General features: G+C 36.8%; 2 protein-coding genes across 4 annotated transcripts; one reads left to right on the forward strand and one right to left on the reverse strand.

The window, feature by feature from the left end:
• Positions 1-580: 580 nt before the first annotated feature.
• Positions 581-19,776, forward strand: LOC139983639 (uncharacterized). 3 transcript variants are annotated; one of them, XM_071997314.1, is made up of 15 exons: positions 581-736; positions 5,782-5,973; positions 6,482-6,546; positions 6,690-6,995; positions 8,087-9,600; positions 10,063-10,283; positions 11,043-11,119; positions 12,460-12,518; positions 13,020-13,139; positions 13,580-13,785; positions 14,267-14,343; positions 15,383-15,441; positions 15,660-15,707; positions 17,013-17,038; positions 17,414-19,776. In XM_071997314.1, the coding sequence occupies exons 3-15, from the start codon at positions 6,489-6,491 to the stop codon at positions 17,460-17,462; spliced, it is 2,820 nt and encodes a 939-aa protein (XP_071853415.1). In that variant the 5' UTR covers positions 581-736; positions 5,782-5,973; positions 6,482-6,488; the 3' UTR covers positions 17,463-19,776. The 3 variants fall into 3 exon arrangements, with proteins under 3 accessions (XP_071853415.1, XP_071853414.1, XP_071853416.1); XM_071997313.1 differs by lacking the exon at positions 5,782-5,973; XM_071997315.1 differs by lacking the exon at positions 5,782-5,973 and having other exon boundaries at positions 587-712.
• Positions 3,734-4,168, reverse strand: LOC139983841 (uncharacterized). Its single transcript, XM_071997661.1, has one exon. It carries the CDS (start codon positions 4,166-4,168, stop codon positions 3,734-3,736), a length of 435 nt encoding a protein of 144 aa, XP_071853762.1.
• Positions 19,777-20,862: the final 1,086 nt, after the last annotated feature.

A 20,862-nucleotide genomic window follows, 5' to 3' on the forward strand; every position in this document is an offset into this window, starting at 1 on the left:
TGACTGCATTTTGTAGCGACACGAACAAAACGTCACTTGCAAGCAGCAGAAAGTTAACTTTTTCAGATGGCCGCACGCGGTTTGGGGCGAGTCTTCAATGCCTTTAAACCTCTGGACATTTAATCTACTTGGTAAGGATGTCCGCATTTACAGTTATATAGCGAGTGATTTGAATGAAAACAGCCATTATTTAGATTGTGTTTAGTTTTCCAGCAAAACTAGGTCTTCTTCATCTGATAATAACCTAAAGCGACAAGGAGTAATAAGAATTGAAACTGTTGATTCTTTTGCCAACATCCTAATGGAAGACACCGATGCATCTATTTTTACCTCGGTCAAAATTGGAACCTTTACGGGTTACGCTTCATTGACGATATATCTTCATTCCAGCTTTAAAATACCTGTAATATAGTGGTATAATCTGGCGGTAACAATTTCTTACTTTGTGTTTTGCCAAATTCCTGTAGAGCCTTGCAAAATTGACACACGTGATGCACATAGATAATGGAAACCCAACTAGGGATATACTATTTAAATTATATCGAATTTGGTTTTCCAGCTCACTTGAAGGGATGTACATCATGAGGGAGTCGTTTACTGTTCAGTTTTCACGAGAGTTTTAAAATAACGTACTTTGTCACGTTTATGTGTTATTGTACACAATAATACTTGGCAGTATCGTCTTCGTTGAGCATTCTCTATACAATCAATGGTTAGTTGAACAAAACACTATAAGGTAAGTTTGTTTTTTGTTGACCTTGAGAGATTGCTGAAAAAGGAGTCTTAACCGTTACAATAGCTCATGCGCGCGAGTGTGTCCGTGAACGAAAACCACATTTTTGTGTGTGCATATTTAATGTTTCAGCCGTATCTTTGTGATGACATCTTTGTTGGAACTTTGCCAACACCTTTAACCCAACGTTTTGGGCCACAGTTATATGTTATATGTTCACTGTTAACCTACAATGAAGTGTTACTGTTTTGTGTGAAGAAATATAATTATATACATAATGATTTCATATAATTATTAAGTTCTGAACAAACTGATATTATGTGCTTGTGATATTTATTGTTTAAATGGTATAGTATTGCTTAAACTCTATATCTTTGTGGGTAGGCTACATGTGTATTCAAGAAGTTTGTAGCAGCCACAAGTTGATAATACAACTCGCAATCATGTGGAATAAGTAACTTCCGTAGTCAAACGCAAATTATTTAGTGTTTACAGAGGTGCACCTCAAAACGACCGTATCTTAGTCTGTGTGTGTAGATGTATTTATCAACGAACTTTACTAGATCACCTGTTAACGAACACCTACAAATTTATAGTACTTTTGAGAATAGGGTTGGATATGGCGATTTAAAAAAAAAAAAAAATTCTTAACCTATTTTCGTTACTAATTTTATTTCACATCATTTCCTACGACTTCCTTGTACTAGAGGTGAAGGGCATCGCTTTTCAAATTAATAAAACTTGAGGTAAAAAATTTCAGAAAAAAAAGAACGACCTTTGCAGAAATGTTCTGCCTGATACAAAGAAATTATCAAGAACTATCAAACCGTGTTCCAACTTTTTGACCCCCCCCCCACAGGTTTGTGTCTCTATATATTCCCTTAGAATCAAGTGACAACGTTAGTCGCTGTGCAATAATTACATTTTACAAACACTTCATTTGTTTTCCATGGTCTTGTTTGATGCAAACGTTGCATTTCAAACTTTGACTCCTTGCAAGTATTGTCATACTTGCATAGTACATATTAACGAATTTCCAATCATCACAAATATCGTTGATGTAACTTAAGCAAATGAACAGCGCATCGCTGTCCGACATTCTTAAATAACAGGCAAATAAAAGCGTATATATGGCTAGAACAAGCTTTGAATCAGTGATGTCATGTATACGGTTCCCGTGTTCTACCAATGGAGCTGGCCAGCTTAGTTGCAGTCAGAAGCCACATTGTAAATTGTACCCCCGAAGCCTCCTCGCAATCAGTAAAGGATAATATTTGAACCAATGATAACGTCTTTAGATATACTTATACCAGTGTCTTCATTTAACTATTATGAAAGAGAATAGTTAACTCCTTATGTTCCAATTGCCACGTCATATCATTGTTCCTGGGGAAAATATTTACACATTGTAATTACTTAAAATCTGTTCATTTTTGTCAATAGGGACCCAAGTATTGACAGATAGGTATTGAAATTAGGTTTTAATTTTTATAATGTTTTTTCATAATTAAGCTAAGTAGATATGTAAATATGCAAATGAGGTCATGATACATACACTGTACTTTCCTTTGCCCATTTGTAAATATGCAAATGAGGTCATGATACATACACTGTACTTTCCCTTGCCCATTTGAAATTATTTTGATGAAATCTGCTGGACTTTTGATAGTTTGATGAGTTCAAGACATGTTATTTTATAAGTAAAATATAATTTGATGTTTGAATGTGAGGAAAATGACTGATTTTTTGACGTTTTGTTAAATTTTCATTCGCGAATAAATTATTTATTTTACAGGCTACCAAATTTAGGGTTTATATAAAAGTTATGGTCTCCATGCTGGTCAAGGGCTCTTCTGGGGTGATAAGTATAGGCTGTTGTTCATCCACGTCATATTTGGCACCTCAGTTGTTGCTGTAACTGGAAAAATAAAATATTTCCCAATACGGAAACGGACTAGATAAAGAAGCATCGGAAGGAGAAATAACATGGCAACATTGAAACTGGTTAAGTCCTTCGTTCCTTGCTTGTCACGCAAAATAGCTAACAGTAAGACATGTTAGACATAGGGAATTGAGCCCTTTTTACAATTTTAACTTGGTTAGATTGTCACATCACACAATGCAGCGCATATTGGAATGTTTTGCCTGAAAATGCGCAGAGCGGTAGTCTTGCGCAATTAACCACAGCCAACGTCAAGTCGATCCAATATTTTTGGGGGCTGATGCTTTTGTATTGTAACGATCTTGTATGTAGTATCGCAGAAGTAAATTCGTGAAAATTGTTAAATCTGCCAGAGATGTTGATGAATTTCACATTGTTTCATTATACCCTTTCAGACGTAGAGCTGGTAATTAATTTACATCCACAACGAGTCATGCAGTGTGTATTGTATAATTGAATTTACACCCTTCGCGTTAACGATGCCGTATGTCCACTCTTAGACTTGGTGTATATAAAACGCTTTATTTTAAGCCACCATGGCGATGCAGCAGTAATTTAGTATCCGTGTTCTGATCAAAGTTGAGCATAATCAACGTTTCAAAATTCATATTAGGTACATACCACTGCACATATGCGATTCGACATTTAAGGTTGAGTACCGACTCTCTTGGTGTTGAACGGTTTGCGTAATTTTTTTTCCTAGAACAAATATGAGCATCGGCCAATCAAAGACCCTGGATTCCAAACATGTGACGTTTTTTTCAAAAAACATGTTCTGAATCTTTTTTCCTAGTTTTGACCCCAGAATATGAACGGCAATCTTTCATTTTCATAGGAACTGGATCCCCAACCCACTTTCTAAACCCTAACTCTGATTTCAAATGAATTTGTAAATTCCTGAAATACCTGAAACCCTTATCCGTCCTGGGAATAAAACTTAGGCGAACGGTTCACGTGTACTTTAACAAAACAATACTGCAGTTCAGAGAACCTAATGGTGCCAATTTTGAACAAACAAACACTTGTTTTGAAGACCTCATCAGTGCTTTTTATTATTATTATATGGTTCCTTGTCCCTTCGAGGCTCTGGATGCCATGGTTCGCCACTTCGTTCTATCCTCCGCTGTTCGTGCCAGATCATGTAGGCTTTTTCCTGTCCAATTCCGGATGTCTGCCAACCACGTGTTCCTTGGTCTCCCTCTTTTCCTTTTGCTCCCCACCTTCCCTTCAAGGAGTTGTTTCTGAAGCCCATTCGATCGCAAGATGTGGCCCATATACTGCATCTTTCTGTTTTTCAACTCTGATAGTAGCTTCCTCTCTTCGCTCACCCTGTTAAGTACCTCCTCATTGCTCATCCTGTCTTTGTAGGACACTTTCAGCATCTTTCTATACAGCCACATCTCGAAGGCTTCAATCTTATTTTCTGTCTCTTTAGAGAGTGTCCATGTCTCTGAAGCATACAGCAGGGTTGAAAGGATGTAGCATCTCACCATTCTTTTCCTTGTTACAAGCTTTATGTTCTTACTAGTCAGCACGTCTTTAAGCTTTATGAAGGAGCCTCTTGCAATTTCTATGCGTGACCTGATCTCTTTGTCACAGCGGCCATCATCGGTTATCGTTTGTCTAAGATAATTGAAGATCTTCACCTGTTCTAGTAGTTCTCCGTTCACTCTGATATTCAGCTCCTTCCCTCGTCTAACCGACTGACTAGCATGACTTTTGTCTTCTTCGTGTTCATTTTCAGGCCCATCCTCTCACTCCTTTCTTTAACCTCATTCACTATTCTTTGCAGTTGGTCTTCATTCTCTGCCAAGAGTGCTGTGTCGTCTGCATATCGCAGGTTGTTCACATTCCGTCCACCGATGCTAACACCCTTCAGGTCTGCTATTTCTTTGAAGATGGTTTCTGTGTACAGATTGAACAGCTTCGGAGATAGAACACTCTTGTCTGACCCCCCGATCTATGGTGAATACATCCGACTGTCCTTCCTCAAATTTGACTGATGCTGTATAATGTCTGTATCAACTTGAGATCATTCTTATCAATGTCCAGTTTCTTAAGTGAGTTCATAATGTCCTTATGGTATACCCTGTCGAAAGCCTTTTCGTAGTCTATGAAGCATATGTGTACTTCTTGACCGATCTCCAAATATTTATCGAGGATGATGCGTAAATTGAAAAGACCTTCTCTAGTTCCCATTCCAGGTCTGAATCCTGATTGGGTGTCTCCTATCTCTTGCTCAATAGTCCTTGCATTTCGACGTATGATGATGCTCAGTAGTACTTTTATGCCGTGACTCATCACGCTTATTGTACGATAGTCAGTACAGTCAGTAGCATTGCTCTTCCTAGGAATAGTGATAAATTGTGAGTGCTTGAGATCTTTTGGGAGCTCTCCAGACCTATACATCTCATTGCAGAGTGACGTTAGCATCTCAATTCCTTTGAAAATCCAATGCCTTCAGCTCCTCAGCTCTAATTCCATCACAACCAGGTGTTTTACCATTCTTAAGATTCTTCACTGCTTCCTCTACTTCTTCGATGAGTATATCTGGTCCTTGTGGGTTCTCCAGTGGTGTTCGCTCAGGTCTACCTACATCACTGTATAGATTGCAGATGTATTCCACCCATCTCTTGTTAATGCTCTCATTTTCAAACAGCATGTTCCCATAATGTGATTTTATACAGCTGCCTGTGTTCTTTATAGGCCTTTGTCTGTCAGTAAGATCTTTGACTTTTTCATGCATCCTCTTTATTTCATGCCTCTTTTCCAGGTCTTCAATCTCCTCACATTTTGATTTATACCATGCCTCCTTGGCTCTTTTACATTTCGTCTTAATTTCCTTGTCTTTACGATGGTACTCCTCTTCGGATTTTGAACTTTTCCTCTCATCCATCAGGTCTAGTATTTCTTCTGTCATCCATTTATTCCCTTTCTCTTTCCTTCTCCTTGGCAGCACAGTCTCTGTAGCATGTTTTATGCTGTGCTTCATACAGTCCCACATTCTTTCAACATTTGGTGTTTGCTCATTCTCCTCCATCATCAACGATTTGTATTTGTTGCTGACTTCTATGGCGTATCTCTCTCTCATTTCATTCGTCTTCAGGCAATCTAGGTCTTTCTGGTCCGTCATCACGTTCCTCCTCGTGCTATATTTGTCGTAAATCCTTGTAAAATTGCAGACGTTCGTTGCTGTTTGTTTTGTTCAAGCCCTATTGAAGTCATCGAGGACAAAACCATTCAGTATGATCATAAACAACTTTTGTTAACAATAGATAACACGGGCCAATGATCGTAGGTAATTATACCAAAGCGTTTCGTCCCAGACTTTGTGGATGCCGTTTCAATGAAATCTTGTTTTTAGATACTACAAAGGTTCTAATTAGGAAGGAAAAGCAATTGCATGACTGAGCATATTTATAATGACTTTTTTGAAAGAGATCGTTGCTGTATTGGTAACAATATACTTTAATCTACTATATATATACTAATAATATACTATAAGAGCCCGTTTCAGCCATGTCACAGATTAAGTTTAGATACGCGGATAACACACACGGTTACTATATTCATTAATATAAGTGAGATATGAATCAAGTCTGGTTTATAGATAACAAATGGATCTGTCTGCAGACAGACTTCGAAGGCAGACTTAAACTGACTCTTGTGAACATATACTTTAAAATTAATGGGAGGGAAAAGTGACGTTTCTAGACACTTTTTTTGTTATTATATTATATTAGATTATATATTGTTACCATATATTCTTTGACTTAATATTTTCCTTTCATTTTATGCCATTTCAGCATTATCATGGCTTCCAATTACAACGTCACAGATACTGTAACGGGTGAAGGGTACCCTATCACAAGTAAGTTTTCAACTGCCACCATACGAATTTTAGTTATACTAAAAAAAAAATATAAAAAAAACACGTGTTAACGGTAATCTCTATATGCTCAATGGTACCAATCAAGTTCGATCATTGATAAACTTTTATATTTCTTTCAACAGGGTATGGGAGTTTCAAGGTCGGTTTGGCTAATTTACTGTTTATGGGAGTAATTATTGAATTGGCAACCTTCTTCGAATATCCAATCGCAAGAATAGAGGAGCTTGGGAATGCCGGTGCCGCCGCATGTCTACTAATGGTCAGACTCATGGAAATGAGAGGTCAAATACAACCGAATGATATTAGTCCGCTTCTACATGCTTTACATAGACTTGACAAACTTGGTATTGAGAAATCGGTTAGGGATTTGTTTAAATCTCACACAGGCATACACTATACGGAAGGCTACTCTGAAACCCCGATAAATGGTAAATTGAAGATGATTTGTATTCGTTACACGATACTAATATTGTAATGAGATAATATATTGAAATCTACATGTAGTTACACATTTAATATGGATTTTAATCTCACTCCTTTGAGGAGCCTTACTCATTCCATGGACGCAATTGTAAGTGTACTAAACACGTTAAGTATTACCCATTTCGTTGTCACGATTACCAAAGGTAATTTGTTTTACGTCAATCGTACTTTCATAGATCTCAATATTAAGCAACGTCACTGTAAAAGCGCAGTCCAACGCACTCACTTTCCAAAGGATTTATATCCCCGTCAATTCCCCCGGGCGGACCATAAGCGACGGGTCGGCTGCGACAATCACCCAGTAGGGCCAAAATATTGGCAGACCACTAACGGGACCCAGTGGCGATTTATATGTGGCTTAACTGCTGGTATCCGCATATATATGACATGCGAAGTCCGCTTTGTTAACTCCCAAACTACCATCCAAGGACACTGCCTCCCTTTCAGTTAACTCGCATGCAGGTGTTCCAATCGTTCTCGTCTTTCGGGCAGAGCTGTTGCGACAAAGTATGTTGCTCATGAACACATGTAAAGATTTGTGGCGCTATAAATGTCAGAAGACAGTAAGATATTAATCATTACACGACAGAAGACAATCAATGGTGCGCCTTGCTTAAAGTTAAGAGTAGGCTCGGCCCAGACCTTTACCCGAGTGACCAGAATCCACACAGCAGATGGTGCACAATTACTGCCGCACTGCATTCATTACCCCTGACTTGCCTTTCATTGTTCATATTCTACTCTGCCACCTTATTGTATCTGTGCATAATTATTTTCACAGACTATTATACAATATAACGTTCCATTTGATATATGTCTAATGATGCGAACCTGTATCAATACAGGACATACATCAACGTATATAATCGCATGATGCGTAAGCAGTTTGTTCTCTATGCAGTTTCTATATCAAGATGTGCTTAGGAAATAACGTTGTTGTTACAGATATATCACAATTGAAGAATCGATGGCCTAAATAAGTTGCTTAACAAAGGTCATATATCAATGTTCCGTACACTTTTCTTCCCTGCTGTAGGAAAACGAGAGGTGTTCGTTGAGGCATTGCGTAAGACTTACAGTCGATGGTACAGCAAGATTCAACCAATTCCATATATTCGAGATAGAATGTTCGGCGTTGATGAAATCTATGTAGAAAACGGTATAGAAATTGTCGAGGGAGGTGCACATATCCCGTCTAAACTGGACTCATTCCGGGATGTATTTGACAAAGGCATCATTTCTTCCAGGAATATATTATTAGAAGGAGACCCTGGCTACGGAAAATCAACCTTTGCTCTTCAGGCTGCTTACGATTGGTGCGCACAAAAATCTTCACCTTCTTCTTTTTCTCCGCTGCGGAATTTCCAAGTCTTAATTCTGCTTCCATTGAGGCTTCTGGGAAGTATTTCATCTATATATGAAGCTATTCGTTCCATTCTCCTCCCAACAGACTTGGAATTAAGTGAAAAAGATGTTAAGGAAATACTGAAATACTGTAAGACAGTTTTATTTGTATTCGATGGATATGATGAATACCCTGATAGGAATTGTGATACTGTCACTGACGTCCATAGAATTATCGAAGGAGATATGTTTGCTGACTTTAAAGTTTTAACGTCCACAAGGTCATCTTCCTTGCTAAGGAATTTATATCATCGCTATGTTACTGTTAGGTTGACTGGATTTAATGATGTTGCTCGGAATAGATACATTACAAAATCAGTCGTTCCTAATGATGACGCGGCTGCTACGAGGATCATTGGTCTTCTCAAAGAAAATCCAATATTGAGTGACATTTGTCAAGTTCCAATGTTTTGCGTACTGTTTGCTCATATGGCTGAGAAGGAAGATGATAGAATCGAATTAAACTCGGTTACGAGTTTCATCAAGCATATTATAAGTTGCATGTATAACCATATGTGGGTAAAAGATAGAGTGCCAAGTTCCAATCGAATAGTACACGATTATGTGAAACTTATGAAAATTGCATTTGAAGGTCTTTGTAGTGAAAGCCAACAGAGTTTACAGTGGTCTGCAACCATGTTTAAAGAGGCGATTGGAATAAGTTGTTATAACGACTTAGTTAAGTTGGGAATTCTGATTGAAGAAGAGAAGACTGTAATCAATTATGAGCCAGGTATAGATGTCGCTAATTTTATTAATGATCTCCAAATTGTTCGCTTTTATCATAAACTGTTTGCTGAATGGTATGCTGCCAATCATTTGTCAGCAGTTGCCGGACGATTTTTAAAGTATCCTTGGCTGAAAAGCAAATTCAAACAAATACATCCTTTCGATCTTCAATTTGTATTTCGTTTTGCGTGCGGCCTTAACAGTAGAGCTGCAAAAAGGATCATCAGGTACCTGCAGACTGTCGAAGGAGGCCAGAAGTTTGCGTCACTTTGTTTCTTTGAACAGGCACATGAACCGGGGGAGGTTGTCAAGATAGTTGGAGGTCTTTATTCTACAGGCATGTCCATCAAATTATCTGATAGCAGGCTACTTCAAAGGTCAAATATCCAACTCCTTGAAATTGCATCATTGCATGAGGTAGGTCAGAATCTCAGTGTCTATTTTGCGAATGATACCGTTCCTCAAATGAAAATACATTTTACAATGCAGGAAAATAGAGAAGGATTATGCTTAATTTTCAAATCATTTTAAAAAGAAAACAATTGCTAGTCTTTTGTTTGGGGTTTAATTCCTTTATTGATGTATTCCGCGTCTATTATAATACTCTCTGTTCGGTATATTACATGGAAAATCGTGGACGTATGTCAGTTAATTGAACGTTGATCCCTGCATGACTCCGATGTGTTTCAACTGAAGTAGCTAGTTGTGTCTTATTGCATAACTGAAGGTAGGAACCGTATTGCACTATTTCATCTTGACGAGAAAACGATACATAAACTCTAACCAAATGAAAGAAAACTGCAATAAGTAATATCGTTTGCAATATATCCCTTCACTTCACGGATACTTTCAAACTCGCAGACCTTTTTCCCCCCTTAGATCCCCATACCTTTCTTATGCTTAAGACAGTCATTCAACACTTTGAGAAATGGCAACATTGTACTGTGCTCAGGACTGGAGTTACCTCCCCGATTGATGGTAACAAAGATCAATTTGAAAGACGACCTAAGGAACAACAACACAGCGACCGATTTACCCGAGGATAGCGTTAGGCAGATATTGACGCAGGGACTTCGTTCTGCCATATTTGAGGAGTTGATGTGAGTAAAGCCATTAAAAGAAAAACAAACGTGTAATTATTTGTATCCAAACCTGAAACTATATGCAAAGACATAGAATACACCGACGGCTTCATATCCTCTGTTGACTAATGTTACATATGAAACAGTCGACGTTATTCCCACCAGATGGTCTAAAGAAGTGTGTTGCATTTCTTCTAATCAAATTAAGACACACTCAACCTTTATTTAACAGAATAAAAGCTACGGAACTAGGTACCAATGGGGGTTTAAACTAGTCTTAACACATAATTATGCAGCCTAACCACTATTTTATCTGAATTATAATGTCATCTCACGTTAAAAGAAGTTCAAGTGCAATTGTGCCAAATTCGTTGGATTTAAAATGTAACACTCAACACGAAAATTGACCTGACAGGGTAGTAAACCGAAAGAAAATAATTACAAATTATTCACGAAATTGATTTCAAAAAGATGGTCCAATGCCTTTACCATGTGAGAATAATTCTTCACTTGAACTCTCAAATTGTTGGTGAACTTCACGATATGCTACGTGAAAGAACAAGATTAAACACACTCCATGCCCCCTTACCATTGTCATCTCCACATCACATACGCTAGGTATATATATATATATATATATATATATATATATATATATATATATATATATATATATATATATATATATATATATATATATATATATATATATATATATATATATATATATATATAACAAACGCCAACCATGCCTTTTTACATATTCTGCTTTTAAAGGATCGATGGCTATCTGTTACCAATGACTTTGTCCCCTGAGTCTATTCCAGACGGGATGAGATCCAAGAAATTTCCAGGTATTTATATGCATTGATTAACTTCGTGATGGTGCTATAATATCATTCAATAGTGATCTCATATACTATAGAATTTTGTACATATTTGGGAATTCCAACTTATTCGATTTGAATAATTCGAATACGAGTAAATGCAGCTTTTACTACGTATTAAGATGTGCGTTTGAGTGATGAATTTACTGATAATGTACCTCTCCAAAAACTAACAATTGGGTGATTACCATCATTGGTCCCATAGCACAGGTATATTATTGGGGAGGTAAGGAGGGGGCGTTCAGGGTCCCCAATTAAGGTATCCCAATGTTGATCTAGGGCCGTAGCTTGACATTTTGTTGGTTCTGATAGTTTGTTTTTGCCTCCTCCTTCGTAACTGATTATTTCGTGTAAAGTTTACACATCAACAACATAGTATATTGCGAGCTGCGTGTAATCTCCACTTATGTGATAACCACTCACGTTAGTTGATGGAACGCTGTTTCAAATCAGTATATCAGCAAAATTGCATTATTTTCTCGCAAACTAGAAGGAACCAAACGCGCGCATTGTTTATTGATGAAGAGTGAGCGATGTATGAACACCTAAAGCAGGTTCCTTTTAGTTTATAGCACGAGGTTTCCTACAGATTGTACGTTTTAAGTGCAGGCGCAAAAAGGGATCTAGAACCTGTTCGATTGGTAAAGATTCTTGACCTTGACATTTCGGCTACAAGTCTCCGACAAGGTTATTACGTCACATATTAAGCTTACATGTCTTGTAAGCGAAGGCTTGATACAAGCATGTTTCATCTAAAGCTATGCTAACCACCAAAAAAACAATGCGGTAAAATGAGCTACCTATTGCAATCATTGTGCTGTGCAATCAACCGGTGCTGTGGTCGAGTGGATAAGGGCGGTGGCATTTGAGGCAATGAGGCTTAGCAATCGGGAGGTTCAGGGTTCGATTCCCGGCCGGGTCATAGTAAGGTGGGTTTTTCATCCAAGAGCAATCTACGGTTTTCCCATCTGAAATTTCTAAATTGAAAAAAATTCCAAATTTGAATTAAAATGTTGAATTGGAAGCTACCCGATGTGTAAGTTGTAATCCATAAGCCCTTTCGGGTTTCTCCCACATATTTTGTGGTCGCTTAGGCGTCGTAAAAATAAATGCTGATTATTATTATTATTATTGTTTTAAAAGTAAAAAAAGTTTGAACCTGAACTAAGCTACGGCTTCTTTAGGTTAAGACACCGAACGCTGGGCATTGCAACCTGCTTTACGTAATATTGTTGATAGCATTGTATTCTTCTTATAACTGTGTCGTTTCCTTTTCTTAACTATAGTCTCATATTTTCATGTTTTAGTTTCATGGCGTCCACACGATCAGCTCTTCCACTTGAACCCTCAATCTGGTCACTGGGAAGTACGTTTATTTATCAATTACACAAATTCATGTATGAAGGCAGTTCGATTTCCTCTGGAATAATTTTCATTCACGAGGCAATTATCATTTAAATATGCATGATTTCAATATTCTACTAATAGCCCGGGTGAGAATGACGCACCATAATGAGAAACCTTCCAATGCAGAGTTAGAATAAGTGTATAATTGCTAAAACTTGTCACCATTTATAATTATAGCTCTAGTTGTTGTTGGTTACTTTAATTTCCCGCTTTAATCTTGTTGCCCACATATTACTATTGTTCATTGTCAATCAACTTATGGATAATATGATAGGGTATTTATATACATACATGTTTCTATTAAATGGAAAGAAGTCTTCTTGGTGCATAATGCCATATATTTACTCTAAGAAATGTAAATGTGGGATTATGATCAATCTTCTTCTTCAGATACCCGTTTTCAGTTTTAATTTATGCACAGTATAGTTATTATGTTTATGCAATTCTTTGCCTTTCATAGATGGATGATATGAAGTCTTTGAAACGACTTTGTAAATTTGCTTTCACCATCAATGGCTCCGAGTCGACGTTAAAACAAAGGTCTACCATACAGATGCTTCAAATTGCATCACGCATGGGAGTAAGTTCATAGTAGACATTATCATTTCTAATTATATTTCTATCACCGCTTAAGCATTGTAGTCGAATAAAAGCCAGGTACATACGTAACAGAAGGATGTATATAACAATAAACGAAAAATCAATGTAGAATATCATAAGGAACTGTTTTTAAAGTAAATGCCGTTCCCTTGATATTAAACGCCGCAGATGGTGATTCACACAATTCATTTCCAAGTTTAGTTTTGTTTAAAAGTCAGAAAAGCTACCGTTCGTATAACCTCAAGTATTCCATCTGAGTGAATGAAGAGAGAGGGCGTCATGCAAATCAAGTAAAATCCTATTTAAAAGAATTGTGACGAGCAGTAGGCTTACGTAGATTACAACCTTATCCATTACTAATGTTATTATTCAATATTTAGACACCAATACTGGACTTCAATAAATTTTTTCTTTCTTCAGATGCCTATTGCTCTGTTGGAGCTCAAGCAATCTTTCTTTAATATTGAAGCTGGTCTCATGGTTCTCCAGTCGGGGCTTCGGTTTTCTTGTCCATCAACTGTTAAGGACATTTGGATCGAAGGGCGTGGAGAAGACATGACTAATTCATATACTATGCCTGACGTATTGAAGCATGTGTGTCAAGTAGAACATTTGGAGGAGCTCAGGTATTCCTTTAAAAATATGAAACACAAACAACTAACTTAACAAAACAAAAAAATACGCAGACCGGTTTGGGGTCATAGTCCTCAAAGAAGAATAACTTGTTATAGACGTTCCACATTGCCGCAGGCGTAGAAATTGTTTACAGCTATTATCTCGTATTACGATCCAAGTTCCAAACAAGTCTACAGGTCAGTAGTTTACAAGAAAGGTACCAAAAAAAAAAGTTTGCCAATGAAAAGCAAAATCTGATAGCAACAATTTATCTTAGTAATTTTGTCGTTTTGCACGATGAATGATAATCATAGTTGTACCTATGCATTTCCTATCCTTTGAGCTCCAAACCGAAAGCGACTATTTAACACTTTATCTCGTTTTTGCGATCTTTATTTAAATTTCACTATTTGTATTTAAAAAAACAATGTCCCTGATGTTATTTTGAAGCAGCAGTTATCTAACCAAGCGATGTATCTTATTTTTTTATAGGTTTGACTGCGGTCTATTGCCACAGATGATTCCTGTAATGTCTATACCTGAGAAAGTTTCATTGAAGATAGTAACAGGTACATACTGCATGGACAATATTTAAATATTGGAATGGTGATTTATTGGTTATTTGCACCAGAGCAAGAGTTCATATATATCCAGTGTAATGAACGAACCCTAGCCACAGAAAATACTTTTGTATTCATCAGTCATTCCTTCACCATTAAGGTGTATGATTTGGGGGTAAAAGTTTGTGCCAGTATTGATTGCTGACATTATGTCACTTCATAATGTTTTGTTTGTACTAGTCTCGTCAGAAATTGCCTCCCGCCACTCCTCTATAATGTAGGCTATGAACAAATATTTCACTTAGTTTGATATACGCATTAATGTTCAGCCGTGCTTAATCAAGCCTAAAGTGCTTTAGAAATGGTTTACACTGAATTGGCAATGATGTGCAATTAGTCGTAGTGTCCGTAACGATTCGTACTAAGTATTTAAAGCAGTCATGGGCGCAGATCCTGGTGGGGACAGCGGGACGCGTCCCCACCAACTTTTTCAGTGGTGGGGACATGATATACCGTGTCCTCACCAATTTGTCTTGACCAAACGCTGCATTTCAAATTCCCCTGTATTGAACTTTGGCGCAGTTTGATCCAGCATCGTGCAAATGACATGCAGCAGTTCTCATTTCATTATATTTATCCACAGTTGTTAAATATTGGACGGAAATCGCATTTGCGGCAGTCTATAATTGTTTTCTGGGAAGTGTTTTTTCCGGCGATCTAGGAGGTATATTTGCCACAAAAAAAAAAAAAAAATGTGTGCGCTACGCGCAAACCCATGGTCGCGCTCCGCTTATAGTACCAGAGAACAGACACGCATCCCCACCATTATCCAAGGCTGATCTGCGCCCATGGAAGCAGTTGTATGCGGTAGAACTAGTATTTATGTTTTATAGTAATGATTACCAGCAGATAAATGGGTAGAAGTAATTAGTTTTGTAAATTGCATTTAATCTGCCAAATGTAATCTGCCGGCCCCTTGATGAAATAATTGATGGCATTATAATTGAGTCATAATACAAACACACCATTTCGATCTTCATTACTGTAGTTCGATGGCGTCCCGAAAATTCGAAGTGGCTAACACTCTGTCCCACCGGTCAATGGAAGGTATGTGGATTTTTTTTGTTTTACATCCTTTCAAAGTTATGACTTATAAGGCTATCTATATACATTAACCACCTGGTTCGTACCGGCTCGGCCATCTTTGACACATTCGTTTGCAAATATCAGTAAACATTAAAAAGCATTTATTTCAAGAGAGAAATACAAGAATAAATGATATTGGTGCCGACAATAATTACGTCTACTACACTTTTCTTTCGCAGGATGAGGAAACTGGCCGGCTCATGACCGACATTGAATATGTTGTTGAGGTGATTTTTTTGTAGGATACACCGTTACAATTTAAAATGGAACTAAAAACATCAACATATTTGAAATTAATATCTCCCCCCCCCCCCTCATTCCTTAATGAGAAAGTAATTTTGACGGGTAATGACACTATATGTCTAGTATCGACGTTTTGGTAGTGGTATGATAGGTCTAGTATCGGTTTTATGGTAGTGATATGGTAGGTTATGTATAGGTTTTTATGGTAGTGATATGGTAGGTCTAGTATCAATGTTATGGTAGTGATATGGTAGGTCTAGTATAGGTTTTATGGTAGTGGTATGGTAGGTCTAGTATCGGTTTCATGGTAGTGATATGATAGGTCTAGTTTCAACTTTATGGTAGTGATATGATAGGTCTAGTATAGGTTTTATGGTAGTGATATGGTAGGTCTAGTATAGGTTTTATGGTAGTGATATGATAGGTCTAGTTTCAACTTTATGGTAGTGATATGATAGGTCTAGTATAGGTTTTATGGTAGTGATATGGTAGGTCTAGTATAGGTTTTATGGTAGTGATATGGTAGGTCTAGTATAGGTTTTATGGTAGTGATATGATAGGTCTAGTATAGGTTTTATGGTAGTGATATGGTAGGTCTAGTATAGGTTTTATGGTAGTGGTATGGTAGGTCTAGTATCAACTTTATGGTAGTGATATGATATATAGGTCTAGTATAGGTTTTATGGTAATGATATGATAGGTCTAGTATAGGTTTTATGGTAGTGATATGGTAGGTCTAGTATAGGTTTTATGGTAGTGATATGATTGGTCTAGTATAGGTTTTATGGTAGTGATATGATAGGTCTAGTTTCAACTTTATGGTAGTGATATGATATATAGGTCTAGTATCGGTTTTATGGTAATGATATGATAGGTCTAGTATAGGTTTTATGGTAGTGATATGGTAGGTCTAGTATAGGTTTTATGGTAGTGATATGATAGGTCTAGTATAGGTTTTATGGTAGTGATATGGTAGGTCTAGTATAGGTTTTATGGTAGTGATATGATAGGTCTAGTATAGGTTTTATGGTAGTGATATGATAGGTCTAGTATAGGTTTTATGGTAGTGATATGGTAGGTCTAGTATAGGTTTTATGGTAGTGATATGATAGGTCTAGTATAGGTTTTATGGTAGTGATATGATAGGTCTAGTATAGGCTTTATGGTAGATATGTGGAAGATCTATTATCTGCTTTATGGTAGTGATATGTTATGGACCCCCCCCCCCTTCCCCGCAAATACGAATCATTCGTATATCTTAACGTGTTTTTTTTTTACTTTCTTCTCAGGCGAAGAAATTTCGCATCAAACACAGGTAAAACAATAACTTTTTAATATTCACTATTCAAGCCAGGCATGTTGTAAAGCTTGTATCTTCATTGTCGCCAGTTTGCTGTAGGTATTACAAAGAATACTTACATGGGTAGTCTTTTCTACTGTAATTTAGTTTTATTTTCAAAATTATGCATGTTCAGTCAGATTCCATGGCATAAGGGTAGCTCTTTGTACAAGTCTTCCTAACTAATAAAGTAGAAATTAATACTAATTAATGATAATTTTAGTGAAGTTTAATATTGTTTCATTGTTGTCCATTTGATAATTGTAGAAAGACGGCTGAACCTATCAGTAGTTTGTCAATAAGCATCGATAAACATAATTATTAAGCTTTCTGTTTTTTTTTCCTCGTCAGGGATCAAAATTGGCAAAGATCAGCGATAAGAGCGTCCATGCGCTCATGAAGAAACTGATTACTTCGAAATTTAAGAGATAGATTACACTAAAGGTCTTAAAGCGATCTCCACCAGCATGCATGAATAGTTATCAGGGGCGTAGCCAGGTTTTTCAAAGTTGTAGGCACGACGTATTACGTAATTCAATACTATAATGTATTTTAAATTAGCAAGGTACATGTACAGAGTAGTCTTACTTTTCAACTTCTGATACTTAAGTAGATACAAAGATAGGCCAGAAATGTCTTTGATACAACTATAGCCAGTAATTGTATTTGATACAACTGTAGCTAGTAAATGTTTAAGTTGGCCTAATAAGAGAAGACGAGAGCTATCCGACGATTGCCATCTGATGCAAATTTCTTCAGCACAGCATCAACGTCAATTGCAAACTCTCTGTGGATGTGCATGAGTGCCAAACCGCAGAGTCTCTCTACATTCATTGCAGAACGCATGTAGTTTTTGATTCTGCGCATTGCGCTGAAAGACCTTTCAGCAGTTGCCGAAGATATTGGCATGGTTAGTAGCACTGTCAGTGCAACGGATATGTTTGGATACAAAATCATACAGATCAGTGATAGCATGACGCAGTGTCTCACAAATGGAATCTGGAATGTGAACCTGTCCCTGCCATTTTGTCTTCCACCTAGAAAGTTCACTTTCCTGCAATGCGGCCATCTCATCGGATATATCACTAGCACGATCGATCACTGCATCCGCTGAAATGATACGCAATTCTGAGTTTACAATCACAAATATGAATGTGAGAATGTTGTGATAATAATAGGGAAATATAGGCTCACCCCTAGTGAGTGTAAGTACTCACAATTTGATGAAAATGACGCCGATGTACAACATCGTGAATGTACCCAAGAGAAGCTGGTATCGAAAAGGCTGTTTTGGAACTTGGAACGATGATCGTGACAACAACAGGCAACAAAGTGCTGCAGCTCTAGAAAGTCTGTTAATCAACGATAGGCTTATTTGACTGTGGAATGTTTCTCAACTGAAATATTATCTGCGTAAACGGGTACTTAACTAGATGTTAAAACGGACTAGATCGGATCCTAGCCTATTTGTGGGAATAACGGAATACCCAATTTTTTTGTATAAAACTTCATTAGTTGTAATTTCTGTCTAGCCGTTGCGTACATCTTAACAAAAACAAGTAAGATAATCCGACAATCCTTTAGAAAAACAAATTTTATAAAAACAAAATGCGCATAACAGTCAGTTTGTATTTAAAGCAATTGGGCAAATTATCACAAAATGGTGTATATTAGTACATTTTTAATAATTGTGGATACCTTTGAATCATTGTCATAGCGTTCAATAATTTCCCCTTTTGTTAGCTCTACCACACTATAACATATCAAAGATGTCTGGTTAGTTTGTATCACTAGCTTAGTTTGTACCACTAGCTTAGTTTGTATCTCCAGCTTAGTTTGTATCTCCAGCTTAGTTTGTATCTCCAGCTTAGTTTGTATCTAGCTAAGTTTCTATCTAGTCTATTTTGTATCTGTACGAATCACAATAACAGTAACTACTTGAAGGAATGGTCTGTAATCAGTATAAGATTAATATGTACGTTGTGCTTCCCCCTAAAAGTTAATAATAAATGGATCATACGATTAAATTGAAACTGCTTCCTGAGAACATGAGCAGATCTGGTGGAAATAGTTGTATTATTATCCTCGTAATGTAACGTTTAAATATCACGCTAATTACCCATATTTCCTTTTCTTATATTTTAAACCGATGTCTCTTCACAGCAACAATTAATGTATCATATTTATCCAATTGCGTTTTCTACATCGTATTTTAGGCATAAATAGCTTGCTTTATAAAATGAAAATGGTCAAGTCTCCACTTTGTTCATTTTGCAAGGATGCCGATGAAAAACACTAATACATTTGTTTCATAATTGTAGTCACGTCGAGCGATTCTGGGAGGTAGTGAATTCAGATTGCATTAAAACTAATTATACTTTTAATTTGACCAATACTTGTTTCGGTGATTTTGATGATATGGGTCATCCTGTGAACTTTTTAATTTTGCATGCTAAAAAATATATTTATACTTGTAGGTTGAATAACAAAATCCCAGATGTGCACGAATTTTATTTTAAGTTTCGCTTTCGACTCGACTTTTACTATTTTAAATTTAAGCAAAACAACAATTTGTGTAACTTTAACGACTATTATGATTTCTTTATGTAAGCTTCTTATGTAAGTCTTTTTGCTGATTCTAATGTATTATGTGTTACGGTATTGTAAATAAATACAGTGGAAAAAAAATCAAAAAACATAAATAAATGCTGGAAGATATCAGGGTTCTCAATTTATGGATTTCAATTTAATAAAATAGCAACAGTTTAATAAATACTTCTTTTTTTTTTAGCAGATGATCGATTCTCTTGTGGGTTAATGTCTCTGGCCAGAAATCGAATAGTTTACAGCTCCCATTTTCTGCTAAAAGTAGTTTTTCCAGACATTAACGCAGGACGTCGATACTGAAACATGAAATGAGAAAAGATATAGGAATAGAAATGAAACATGAAATTAAACTCGTCTAAAAATATATATATATTTTTGCCCAAATTAACTTTAATAATATATCAGAAGAAGTAAAGAATATGTTCCATTTTGAAGAAAAAAAAATGTGTTAAAGTTGTATTTATTATTATATTTTTAAAGTCTGTATGGTCACGACTAAATCAACTTTTATTTACATTCAAATGGAGAGCGATCAATCTCACTTACGAACTTTTTGTTGTTAGAACAAATTTACTGCTAAAAAGTTATATTTTATTTTAAAGGGTGTGAAGAAGACTCGCGCAAAAAGAAACGTCTAATGCCGGTAATCTGACCTAGTTTCGAATTCAGGTGTAACAGAAGTGTTAGACACCACCATCGACCCCAGAAAATACACACACAGCTTGCTACCATCGGTAATTAGACACTAGTGTACAGTCAGTACATAAAGCTGCGGTCAATTCCCACAGCACAGTGTACAACCAATACAGCGATGGACATCTCAGGTCCAGCTAAAGATAACAAGGTATCACGTTTCATTACTGTACTGTCTGCATTTTGTAGCGACACGAACAAAACGTCACTTGCAAGCAACGGAAAGTTAACTTTTCAGATGGCCGCAAGCGGTTAAATTTGGGGCGAGTCTTCAATGTCTTTAACACCTAATCCATAAAGAGATGAAGAAGCATCAACCTCAGGGTTGGGGGCTTAACATTTTGAAGGGCAATGTGATATGGGATATCAGAAGATAACAGGCTGGGATGAACCTTCCTATAGGGTTAAGTCAAAAGAGGATGAAGGATTTAATAAAGTAGGGTGATGTCCTGATATGCATTCTGAGACATATTTATACTATAAATGAGGTCTACATAAAT

The sequence above is a fragment of the Apostichopus japonicus genome, chromosome 16 (genome assembly GCF_037975245.1).
Source record: "Apostichopus japonicus isolate 1M-3 chromosome 16, ASM3797524v1, whole genome shotgun sequence".
In the NCBI taxonomy this organism is placed as follows: domain Eukaryota; kingdom Metazoa; phylum Echinodermata; class Holothuroidea; order Aspidochirotida; family Stichopodidae; genus Apostichopus; species Apostichopus japonicus.

Coding starts and splice junctions, on each gene's coding strand:
- LOC139983639 (XM_071997314.1), top strand. CDS start 6,489: ATGGCTTCCAATTACAACGTCACAGATACTGTAACGGGTGAAGGGTAC. Junction 15,442..15,659: donor GTCCCACCGGTCAATGGAAG/GTATGTGGATTT, acceptor TTTCTTTCGCAG/GATGAGGAAACTGGCCGGCT. Junction 15,708..17,012: donor ACATTGAATATGTTGTTGAG/GTGATTTTTTTG, acceptor CTTTCTTCTCAG/GCGAAGAAATTTCGCATCAA.
- LOC139983841 (XM_071997661.1), bottom strand. CDS start 4,168: ATGGTGAGATGCTACATCCTTTCAACCCTGCTGTATGCTTCAGAGACA.